Raw genomic sequence first — 12,901 nt, forward strand, 5'->3', positions numbered from 1 at the left:
CCTGATGTTTGGAAAGATTGAAGGCAAAAAGAAAAGAGGGTAGCAGAGGATGAGATGGTTAGATGGCATCACTGACCCAGTGGAAATGAATCTGAGCAAACTTTGGGAGACAGTGAAAGACAGGGAAGGCTGGCATGTTGAAGTTCGTGGGGTCACAAAGAATCAGACACGACTTAGTGACTGAACAACAGCAAATGGAAAAGAACAGCAGAGATAAGGGATATTCTTATTTCGTTCTTGACTTTGTGGAAATGCCTCTAGTGTTTCACATTAAATAAGATCAGGCATCAGGGCTAAGTATATCTATATTATTGATATAATATCAACTATATTGTAATTGTAGCACTATACTGATACTGTACTTATTGATAGGAGAAAGTATCCCTCAATTTTGATTTCTTGGAATGCCTTTTATAATAAGTGGATGTTGAATTTTGTAAAGAGTTTCTCAACATCTATGGAGATAGTCAAATAAATTCTCAGATGTATTAATATGATATATTAATAATAAAATAAATATAAATAAATAATAATAAAATAAATATAAATAAATAATAATAAAATAAAATATGATATATTAATAATAAAATATTCATGGACCTGAACAAATCTTCCATTTCTAGAATAAATCTCATTTGGTCATTATTTCCCTAATGTAGAGTTAGATTTTGTCTACTAAAATCCTGTTTAGACTTTTTACATCAATAATCATGTATAATACTGGTCTGCATTTTTATTTGTAATGTCTTTATTTGGTTTAGGTGCTAGTGTTATATTTGCTTTATAAAAGGAATTGGGAATGTTCTCCTTCAATACTCTGGACTAATTTATACAGCATTGGAATTATCTGGCCTTTGAAAGTTTGGTAGAATTTCCTGTGAAACTATTTTCAGACCTGGCCCTCTTTTGTATGGTAGTTCTTTAGTAATTTTCTCTATTTCTTCTATAGAAACTGGTGAGTTTAAACTTTCTTTCTCTAATGGGATCAATTCTGGCTATCTGTATTTCCCTAGAAAATTTACATACATTCATTCTTTTTCAGACACTTTTCTCATATATGTTATCATAGAATATTGAGTACAGCTTCCTGCGCTGTACAGGTTCTTGCTGGTTGTCTATCTCATATATAGTAGCCTGTGTATGTTAATCCCAAGCATACCTGACTTATCCCTTCTCCCTAAAGTCCCCCTTTGGTGACCATGTTTGTTTTCAATATCTGTAAGTCTGTTTCACTTTTGCAAATTAGTTCATTTGTATCATTTTTTAAAAACTTAAAGATTCCACATATGACTGATACCACATAGCTGTCTTTCTCTATCTGATTTACTTCATTCAGTACAAGAATCTAGGTCTATCCATGTTGCTGCAAATGGCATAATTTCATTCATTTTTATGGATGCAATATTCCATTGTACACACGTACCACATGCTCTTTATCCATTCCTCTTATCAGTGGACATCGTCTTGGCTATTTTACAGACAGTGCTGCAAAAAACACTGAGGTGCATGTCTCCCTTTTTTCTTGATCAAATTATCTAGCTAGTTCATCTATTTTTTTGGAAACAAGGTTTTATTATTAAAACTATTTATCATTTTAAAATGCCCATTCTTATTAATTACTGCTTTCACCTTTACTATTTCATTCCTTGTTTCTTTGCTTTACTCTGTTGTCCTTTTGCTAGGTATCAGAGTTTAGAATTTAATTCATGTATTTTTATTTTTTTATTATTATTGATAAAAAAGAATTCAGCTAATAAATTTTTCTTTGATAATTTTCCTTAAATGCATCCCAGATATTCTGACATGCAGTGTTTTCATTATTACATTTTTAAATTCTACAATACCAGTTTGCATTTCCTTTTTCATTCAAAATTTGTTTAGTAGGTATAAAATTTCCAGATATAGGACCTGCTGCCGCTGTTGTTAATAAATTCTAGTTTTTGGACTTCCCTGGTGGCTCAATGGTAAAGAATCCACCTGCTAATGTAGGAGACAAAAGTTCGATCCCTGGTTTAGGAAGATCCCTCATGCCGCAGAGCAATTAAGCCTGTGCACAGCTACTGAGCCTGCGCTCTAGAGCCCAGGAACTGCAACTACTCAGCCCACGTGCTGTAACTACTGGGTCCTGTGTGCCCTAGAGCTTGTGCTCTGCAATGAGAGAAGCCACTGCAATGAGCAGCCTGCATACCACAACCAGAAAATAGCCCATATGCAGCAACAAAGACCCAGCACAGTTAATAAATAAATAACATTATAAGAAATCAAAAAGAAATACATTCAAGTTGTATAGCATTTGATCAGTATGTCTGTAATAATTCCAGTTTATAGAAATTACTAACGTTTTCTTTATGGCCTAATGGGATCAATTTTTCTGGCTGTGCTGTGCACACACGACAAGAATGCGTATTTCTGTCATTAGAACGGAGAAGTCAATTTACATCCATAGGATACACCTAACTCATAAGACCTACAGCGCTCACTATACTGTTTAGATCTCTTATTTCTTAGTCATATTCTGTCTATTAGATCTGTCTTGTGCCATTAGAGAAATGCAAGTTAACACCACAATGAGATATCACTGCACAGTGATCAGAATGGCTAAACTTTTAGAATAGGACAATACCAAATGCTGACAAGGACGCAGAGAAACTACAAGATACATTGCTGGTAGGGAGTTTAAGTGGCACAGCCACTCTGCAAAAATAGTTTGGCAATTTTGTATAAAACTAAACATGTATTTGTCATACAACCTCCTCTTTTCATTACCTCAAGAATTCCAGAGGCTCAGAAATTCCATGGAAGAACTTCAGAGGTCCATGGAATCACTTGGAATGATATGCAAAATTTTATATCTCCCTACTTAAGTCTATTTTTCTTAAGAAATGGCACATAGCTTCTCAAAGAGGTCTACGACTCCCTAAAAGGTTAAGAATCACGACGATATTGACCCTAAGATAAAGAAAACAAATCATGAACCCCAATATTTCTTAAAATAAATGTGATTTACACTCTACAAGTTGATTTTTATAAATTCTATTTTACTTCTTACTGAAAACAAATCAATACCTTTCAGCTAACTACTTAGAAAACATTTTGTAACATTGCCATTTTAACTCTACTTTTTCTCAATATGTGTATATACTTTAAATACTAAGAAATTATTATATTTAAATTTAAAATATGTCTTACATTCTTCAGGCTGGACAGATGAATAACTCCCAAGATTTAATAACTGACTGGTAAATGTTGATTGCAGTACTGTCTCACCAAGCCAGTGATCCTCATGGATAGTGACATCTAGAAAGGGGGAAAAAAAGTTCTGATCATGCTAAAAATTCCGTCACACTGGGATTAATGTACTCATCATAGCAAAATACCATGCATGCCTCTCACATGCCAGGGAACTGAAGTCCAAATAGGGTAAATGATCTCCCTAAAGGCACAAAATGATAAAATAGCAAATTTGATCTCTGAACCTAGGAATGTCTATATGTAGGTAAAATAACAAAATTTCTTCTGTATATTCAAATAATCTCAATATGGAAGCTCTGCTCCATAGAGAAAATTTTAACGATTTTGTTCAGTTAAGGCAAATGTGTAATATATATTTCTGATAAATTAAAAGTAAATCATTTAGGATCAGGAAGCAAAGCAGGGTTCCAAAGCAGTAGTTCCTAGAAGAGTAAACATATTTAGTATGCATTTATTTCCTCTGCTATAAGCCATATATAAATATAAGGCATTCTTAAAGAACTTTGATTATTTTTCCCTAAACTGAATGGTAATCATCTTCTATAGATGTTAAAAATTGAATACTTTGCAGGTAAGGAACACTTCCCAGGAAAAGAGCCGCATGATCTAAGATGGAAAGAGAAGAAACAGTGGAACTAAACATACCAACTGGGAGAAACAATTCCAGGTAGAACAAAAATTAAGTATAAGACAGAGGCAGATCCATCCCAGGCAGGATACAATCAGTGTATAAAATGTTAGCGGCGTGAAGATACACTAATGGCAGGAAAATAATCAAAGGAAACCAAGGTGCATGATCTCCAAGTAGTTACTTCCAAATTCATATCCCAGATCCCCTCCTCGGCTTCAACCCCATTTACCCATTTACCCACAACTGCCTAACTGGCATTCCTGACTGGATAGCCTATTAGCTCCCCAAACTCAGCCTTGCTCGAATCTGCTTTTCTTCTTGTATGCCCCATCTCATTTGTTGGCACTATGCTGCTGCTGCTGCTGCTGAACTGAAACATGACATCATCCTGAACTTCCTCTCCTTTCCCATCTTTGTCTCCACCCAACTGTTGACTCCACTTCTTGACTCTGCCCGCAGCCCTGCCACGGCTACTGTTTTGCATCAAACATTCTTCTCTCTCCAAGCAGGTTCACTTCCTATCTCCAATCCATGTCCCATGATGCTAATGAATGATTCATCAAGAACATTAATGTGATCTACTGACTTGATTTAAAAAACTCTCAGTGGCTCCTCGTGGCCTGGTCAGGGACAACCAGTACAGCATTTGAGGCTTTTCAAGATCTGACCTTCAGGACACCTGCTCTTCAGAAAGGAACAAACAAGAAATTTCAAGCAGAACTTTCAGAAAACCATATTGTAAAACCTACGTTCAGACTGGTAAAATGTTAAACTCTGGGGACCAGATGGAGGGGACTTAAGAATTCAGCCCGTGCCCCGCCTTTCTTGGTCCATTCACTGATACAGTTTTCTATTTGCTCTTTATATACTGGTTTCCCAGCTAGGTCCCAGGCCTTCTCTTTTAACTCTAGTCACTAGTCTCCTTAGAGACTATATAGACCATATTTAGAGCATCTTTTCAATCTATGGCTAAAGTGTAGTAGAAAAATATCCATTGCTGAATGGAATGTGATCTGGAATCCATCTGTTTCACAGAATTGTTCAGTTTTGGGTGGATATCAGTAGGTAGTATGAGACATCCAATAGAGATACAATCATCTGCTGCTGCTGCTAAGTCACTTCAGTCGTGTCCGACTCTGTGCGACCCCAGAGACAGCAGCCCACTAAGCTCCTCTGTCCCTGGGATTCTCCAGGCAAGAATACTGGAGTGGGTTGCCAATGCCTTATCCAATGCATGAAAGTGAAAAGTGAAAGGGAAGTCACTCAGCCGTGCCTGACTCTTAGCGACCCCATGGACTGCAGCCCACCAGGCTCCTCTGTCCATGGGATTTTCCAGGCAAGAGTGCTGGAGTGGGGGGCCATTGCCTTCTCCGATAATCATCTGCAACTGGATGCTATTAATTAAAGTGGGATTTCATTCATACATTTCTCTGTAAATGTAATCTCACTACCTCACTTGGAAAATATAAAAGTACAAATTTCTCTTTCCACAGAGTTTTCATCTGTTCCACACAAATAAAAGAAACTACATATCTGTAAACTATTTTTTTTCAACTAAGGAAATAAAGCAAAACAGAAACAAACAAACAAAAAAAAACATTTAAAAAAACTGGTGCCCATAGAAATAGTCTAAACATTCTATAATAGGAAAATGGTTAAGTAAACTTTGGTAAAGTGACCTCACAGAATGTTACCTACTTGTTATCAACTGTATGGACACTAGGGAAAAACAGAGATAGTTGGGTTGAGTTTCCATCTGCTAGGAACAGGCCTCCTGGGAGGCTCATACAATGACAGTAATGCCTTGATAAAGTAATTGTGGTCCAGGGTCTAACCCACTCTTTACGGTGTTGGGAACCTCATTTTTTTCAGAACTCCAAAAATAGATTTCAGCTCTGTAACATAAGCTTGTGTTCAAAAAAGTTAGTGAGATAAACAAACAAAACAGAACACAACCTTTTTGTTTAAATATACAAAACTGCCAAAGAGGCACTTGCAGCCTGCCGTCACCTTGTAGGTGGTTTTACATCTTGGAAGCCGAGTCATAAGCAAAGGGCTGCTCGGCAAGCACTGAATCAGAAAAGAGCAAGTTGGACGACTTGAGCTGCCGACAAAGAAGATACCACCAGTGGGACGAGACTATGCAAAGCTGATACGACCTGTGCTCAACTCTCCAGTAGAATTGTACCTGACGGTGTTACACAAATACCAAAGTATATTGGCTAAGGTTCTCACTCCCCCCGCAAACCATCTGCCAGGAACTACCCATGATTGCCTTGATATTTTCTCTTTCTAAGCTTTTAAAGTTGACCCACATCTCTTCCCTATCACATTCTTTCTTTACATATGTTACAAAGCTTAATCAACTTTGTACTCGTGTGGGATTAATTCTTAAGATGACTGGTATCTCTGCCCTAATACACTATGTGTTGATTTTTAGATCAATATAGGACATGCAACAAACTGTTAAGATTTTGCTTTTCAGGTGAAAAAGCAGGGTACAAATCATTTTTCATGATTCAGTTCAGTTCAGTCGCTCAGTCACGTCTGACTCTTTGCAACCCCATGAATCACCAACTCCCGGAGTCTACTCAAACTCATGTCCATCGAGTCGGTGATGGCATCCAGCCATCTCATCCTCTGTCATCCCCTTCTCCTCCTGCCCCCAATCCCTCCCAGCATCAGAGTCTTTTCCAATGAGTCAACTCTTCGCATGAAGTGGCCAAAGTATTGGAGTTTCAGCCTCAGCATCAATCCTTCCAATGAACACCCAGGACTGATCTCATTTAGGATAGACTGGTTGGATCTCCTGGTAGTCCAAGGGACTCTCAAGAGTCTTCTCCAACACCACAGTTCAAAAGCATCAATTCTTTGGCGCTCAGCTTTCTTCACAGTCCAACTCTCACATCCATAAGTGACCACTGGAAAAACCATAGCCTTGACTAGACGGACCTTTGTTGGCAAAGTAATGTCTCTGCTTTTCAACATGCTATCTAGGTTGGTCATAACTTTTCTTCCAAGGAGTAAGCGTCTTTTAATTGCATGGCTGCAATCACCATCTGCAGTGATTTTGGAGCCCCAAAAAATAAAGTCTGACACCATTTCCACTGTTTCCCCATCTATTTCCTATGAAGTGATGGGACCAGATGCCATGATCTTCGTTTTCTGAATGTTGAGCTTTAAGCCAACTTTTTCACTCTCCTCTTTCACTTTCATCAACAGGTTCTTTAGTTCCTCTTTTCTTTCTGCCATAAGAGTGCTGTCATCTGCATATCTGAGGTGATTGATATTTCTCCCAGCAATCTTGATTCCAGCTTTTCATGATTACAACTATATATTGAGAGTAGGGATTCTAGAGTCTGGGTGAAGCCCTGCTTTGCCACCTCCTAGCTGGCTGGCAGCGGGTAAGTTACTTCACTTCCCTGGGTCTGCATTTTCAAGCTGAAAAATGGGGAAGACAAGCAGCGCTCTCCTCATGCAATTGTTACATAATGAGTTGAAAGATATTTAATGTCTAAACAGGGACTAAGTTCCCAGTGAATGTCCATTATTATCCATATGCAGACGTGATTGAGGAGCACAGGCAAGGTAACTGGAAGGCAATACTCCCACACTCCACTGGCAGTCATATGCGGCTGGTAATAATAGCGGCAGTTTCTCCTTTCCATATTTCCAAATGTGATCAGCAGTGACCCTTGGATAACACAGAGTTGATCCATCTATTGCTTTAGCCAGCCCTCTGAATCTCTTGTTCTTCTGCATCCATGGATGCAACCAGCCAGCAATGGCGGAGCACTGGAGTGTTCACTACTGAAAAACATACACACAAAAAGGGGCCCATGCAGTTCAAGGGTCTTTGGTAATTTTAATAATTTTAAAATGCAATAGAAATTCCATATTCCCTCAGTAAGAATGTAGTGTGCACAGCTTTACTAGGGATGGAATAGTAGAAATGTCGTCCTGTTAACACAGCTAAAGAAAAGGGTTACAAATAAGACATACATAAATAAAACCATAAGAAAATAAAGAAAGAGCCCGATGAGACACAACATGAATGCTAGCATAGTGAATGAAAGGAGAAGAAACCAGAGAAGACTTCTCAAACAGGAGGAGGAACAGAAGGGACAGTGGGAAGGAGGGACAGAACAAAGAAGGACAGGTAAACACCCAGAAACGGCAATGCATGGATGAGGAGACCAACACAGACGCTGTAAGGGACTCAGTCATGCTCGAACCCTAAGTAGCAAATGGTAAGGAAAGAATCCTTCAGGGGCTAAGGTGGGAGGGGGGAAAAGGCAACAGCTCTGTAAAATAAAAAGATACTTACCACAATGACCTTACCTGTGAGTAAAATTATATCTCCAAGAAACACAGTAAGTCCCCAGAATGCTGCAGTCCTCCACAGAAACACCTTCTTCTTAATTTCTGATTGGTCAGTTACCACAATTGTTGCTAAAGGCACTTTAGAGCCAGAATTTGGTCCAGATTTTATATTTATTTCTTTCATGTGACATGGAGATAACACCATGACTAAGCAATTGTATTTCTGACGTTCAGAATCACAGTTTTTTATTAATGAGGTTTTTTTAACGCCATTAAATCCAGACATGTTCCTCTGGCCCACTGTTACAGTATGATCTCTCTCATTAGAAAACAACTTAATTTTCTTAGCTACGTGGGGGACTTCAGATAGAGCCTGAGGATGGCCTGATTTATCTTCAGAGGTCCAACTTCTCTTACCAGAACTTTTGTGGAAGGTATTTAGTTGCGAACACAGTATTCCTGAGTTACATGACTCAATGCATATCTCATTTGGTTGAAATTTATCATCAAAATTGAAAAGTTCTTGAGATCCTATGTTTTCTTCAAGATCCTTATTAGCGTTTAAGACCGTGTGGCTACTTTTTGTTTCAGGACAAACAGGACTAAAAAGTTCAAGGGAACAGGCTTGGTTCTGTCCATCTTCATTTCCTTCTGCAGAATCATCTTTGGACTGAATCAAATTATCCTCAGTTATTCTGATTTCCCCATAACTTGCCTCTGGTTCAGTCTCCATGTTTATGGTCCCTTTATTTATAGACTTCTGCCCTTTATATTTCCTTTGAGCTAAAAAAGCAACCTGGCTGGAGGTCATTATACTAAGAAATTCAGTATCAGTGGATATTTTAAGACCTGACACCTTCCCAACTGTTCCTTCAGGCCTTGGTTTGTCTACTGTGTTAGAGGGAAAGAACTCCAGACACTGGTTCCGTATTTCACGGTGCTCTGTTGCTGTACGGAGGGCAGCTTCTGGCATGTTGGTCTGTTCAGCACCACAGACCACACCCAATACAGCTGCACACTTAAGATCTAAATGAAAGGAATTTTTTGGAATGTTCTGACCACATATGTTTGATTGATCATGCTGTTCATTTGTGGTTTTCTTAAGTTCACTGGAAAGCTTTTGATACTGTTCTTCTTCAGTAACATGCTGAACTCCTCCCGTAAATCCACATATTTGCTCACTGGAGTTGGTTCTATCACTCATTCCCAAGAGGTAACTCTTCTGGGACTTTACAGTTCGTGTTTCAGAAATGCAATGTGTGGTGCCATCCTTCATGTGAACAGATCTGCTCATAGAATTTGCTGGAAAATGACCATGAGGAAGATCTGGAAGGCCCGGAGGTTTCAGGCCCTGATAGTCCTCGAGATTTTTGTGCCTGCATTTTTCATCCTTCAGCTTTAAGGAATGGTGATTGTACAAAACCTGAATTTCTTTCCAGGTCTCAGCAGGGGACGCTAAAGAAGTTGGTTCCTGTGAGACTGTCATTTCCAGTGGACTGACTGGAGCACCCCAAAAAATGTGAACTTGAGATCCTCCACTCATAGTTTCTAAAAAAAAAGAAAAAGAAAAATCTAAAATAAGCATTTGTCAGAAATTTTTATATATTGAAATTAACTTATAATAGCCTGGACAGAGGAGCATGGTGGGCTGCTGACCATAGGGTCGCACAGAGTCAGACATGGTTGAAGCGACTTAGCATGCATGCATGCACTGGAGAAGGAAATGCAACCCACTCCAGTGTTCTTGCCTGGAGAATCTCAGGGACGGAGGAGCCTGGTGGGCTGCCGTCTATGGGGTCACACAGAGTTGGACACGACTGAAGCGACTTAGCAGCAGCAGCAGCAGCCCGAAAGCAAATGTAATATAAATCAAAAACATAATTAATAAAGGTGATTTATATTCTTACTCAATTAAAAAATAACAAATACATAAGTAATCATGAGGAAAAATCAAAATATGCACAAAAAATACTCACATAAAGACTCTCTTTAAGGAAAATAAAATTAAGCATACTAACAACAAATGAGTAAACTTTTAGTATGTTCACTCCTGGTTGTAAAAACTGGCACTCTTTTTTTTTCTTTTGGCTGCTCAGTGCAGCATGTAGGGTCTTCGTTCCAGGGATCAAACCCATGTCCCCTGCATTGGGAATGCAGAGTCTTAACCACTGGACTGACAGGGGAGTCCCAAAACCTGCACCATTTAAACAGTAAGTTAGTAAAGAAGGGAATAAACAGCATTTGTTTAGCTGTATTACAGTCACCTTGAAATCCCTTGTTTTCTTTTTAGGGCCTTCTTCCTTCAACTGTGAACTCAATTCCAAAATCCCAAAATAGAGGCTTGAACCAGTAAGGAGAAAATAAAAAACCAAGGCTTTTTTCAAAATGTACAAGTGACTATATTATCTATCTTCAATCTATAAGCACAATCAATAATTGCTTCTGTGTCTTTTAAAAATAACTTTGTTTATTTAGTTTTTTGGCTGTGCTGGTCCCTCCGTTTCTGCACAGGCTTTTCTGCAGCTGCGGCAGGCAGAGGCTACTCCTGAGTGGTGGTGTGCGGGCTTCGCAGTGTGGTGGTTCCTCTTGTCGCAGAGCACGGGCTCGGAAGTTGTGGGACACAGGTTTAGTTGCTCTGCAGCACATGGGATGTTCCTGGAGCAGGGATCAAACCTGTGTCTCCTGCGTTGGCAGGCTGATTCTTCACTATTGAGCCAGCAGGGAAGCCCTGCTTCTGTATTTCTAATCTTCTCTAAAATGCAAACAGATTAAGAATAGCCATTTTGTAATATACAGACAAAAGAAACTCATTATAATTTAAATATTTTTTCATTAACTGTGGGCACTTGCTATAAGTAAATCTAAGTAAGCATCATATTTAGTGAGATAAAAATAGAGAATCATACCACTACTGACTTGATAGTAACTGACTTTCCAAAAGTATCATTCCTAGAGTTTGCGGATAAATTTTTGATAGTGCTACAGGGACAAAAAGACAAATAAGGTCCTTGGCCTAAGGGAACTGTCAGTCTGGTTTAAAAAAAAAAGGAGAAAAAAACAGTGAATGTAAACTAGAAATAGGAAATAGAAGTCTACTGGGGAACAATACTCCTATGGAAGGCAAGTCCTATGGCTGTAAGCATCTAAACAAAAGAATAAGCAGCTGTAAAAGGCAGGGTTACGAAAGACCATGGTATGATTGAGGACTTTTGATCAGAGTACAGAGTCCTTTGTAAAAAGGTAAGAAGCTTTCAAACCATGAAAAGTCTATATGGAAGTACGGCAGTATACAGGAAACCACAGCTACAGTCCCCAGTCACTCTCATCAGTCCTTGAGTGGCTCACGGTCACCTCTTTCTAATTTAATAACCTATCTGACTATAATTCTTGTGATTTCACTATCAGTGTGGGTGTTCCTGCTAACACACTGGCCTCTTGGTTCCCTGTCCTCTTCTCCTCTACTGATTTTGTTCTCCACCCTATCTCAGTTATTCATTCTCATAATCATATGCCCTATCATTAACAATAACTATACATTTCCTTAAAAGTGCCACAGTGGCTCAGACTGTAAAGCGTCTGCCTACAATGCAGGAGACCCGGGTTCGATCCCTGGGTTGGGAAGATCCCCTGGAGAAGGAAATAGCAATCCACTCCAGTACTCTTGCCTGGAAAATCCCATGGATGGAGGAGCCTGGTAGGCTACAGTCCATGGGGTCACAAAAAGTTAGACACGACTAAGTGACCTCACTATACATTTCCTTAATTTCAATTTAAGCTTTCAACCCACTGACTACTTTCTCCTGTCTTTGACTTACTCCCTCTAAATGGATGACTACAACAACTCTTTGACCACGTGGGATCTATGTTGAACGCAATGATCGTAACTCATTTTTATAGCCTCATTCTTCACTTCCCTCCTTAAAATGCTTAGAGTCTAGGGTCATTATAATCACTCCCTACCATACTTCTTTAATTCTGCTACTCTCCTCTCCAGCTAAACTCAAGCCCTGGTTCAATCACACCCACTCTACAACCATACCCAACGAAAACTAGTCTCATTTTAAGATCATTACTACTAACCTCAGGGTGGTACCCAGACATCTTATCTTTCCCTGTCCACTCATTTTTCAGGACAACTCTTTCATACTCTTTAAAGCTCAGCACCTCCTCCCCGTCCTTGTGCAGCTGATGACCATTCACAAGTTGCCAGCAACATCCCTACCGACCTCTATCTTTCCCGTATACTTTGCCACTTTAATATGAATCAACTCTTTGTGAGTCTAAGGCCATCTCTTCCTCACTTAAACAGATCTTATGACCTCCTTCCTCCCCAGGCTTCAACAGTCCTCCATTTCTCTCCTACATCTTGGTTTTCTTTCTTCACTGGGGCATCTCCATCAACACACAAACACGTTGTGACTACTCCTCACGCTGTTAGTCCTCAGCTTCTCTACTCCTCCACTTATTGTACCGCTTTTCTGCTCCCCTCTACAGCAAAATTCCTTGAAAGAACTGTCTATATTCCCTCTTACCCCATTTTTTTCTTAAATCCACTCCTATCAAGCATTGGTCCAAAAGACCCCACTGAGACAACGTATTTCAAGGTCTCCAATAACCTCCATACTGGAATCAGTCAACTCCCCATTTTCAGCTTAGACTGTCAGCACTGATCACCTCTTTCTTCCTTTCTTCCGG

General features: G+C 39.3%; 1 protein-coding gene across 4 annotated transcripts in view; it reads right to left on the minus strand.

The window, feature by feature from the left end:
- The window catches only part of SHLD2 (shieldin complex subunit 2), a 109,385-nt gene that overhangs the window by 31,542 nt on the left and 64,942 nt on the right, over window positions 1-12,901 (minus strand). For 3 of the 4 annotated variants that reach the window (XM_040242153.1, XM_040242155.1, XM_040242154.1), the window contains 2 exons: window positions 8,225-9,754; window positions 3,190-3,297 (listed from right to left, as the gene is read on the minus strand). In XM_040242153.1, coding sequence (XP_040098087.1) covers window positions 3,190-3,297; window positions 8,225-9,749 — 1,633 coding nt within the window. In that variant the 5' untranslated portion in view covers window positions 9,750-9,754. Of the gene's footprint in view, window positions 1-3,189; window positions 3,298-8,224; window positions 9,810-12,901 lie in introns of those variants that run through there. The other variant, XM_040242152.1, reaches the window with a different exon arrangement.

Source organism: Oryx dammah, unplaced genomic scaffold, assembly GCF_014754425.2.
Source record: "Oryx dammah isolate SB20612 unplaced genomic scaffold, SCBI_Odam_1.1 HiC_scaffold_6, whole genome shotgun sequence".
Classification (NCBI taxonomy): domain Eukaryota; kingdom Metazoa; phylum Chordata; class Mammalia; order Artiodactyla; family Bovidae; genus Oryx; species Oryx dammah.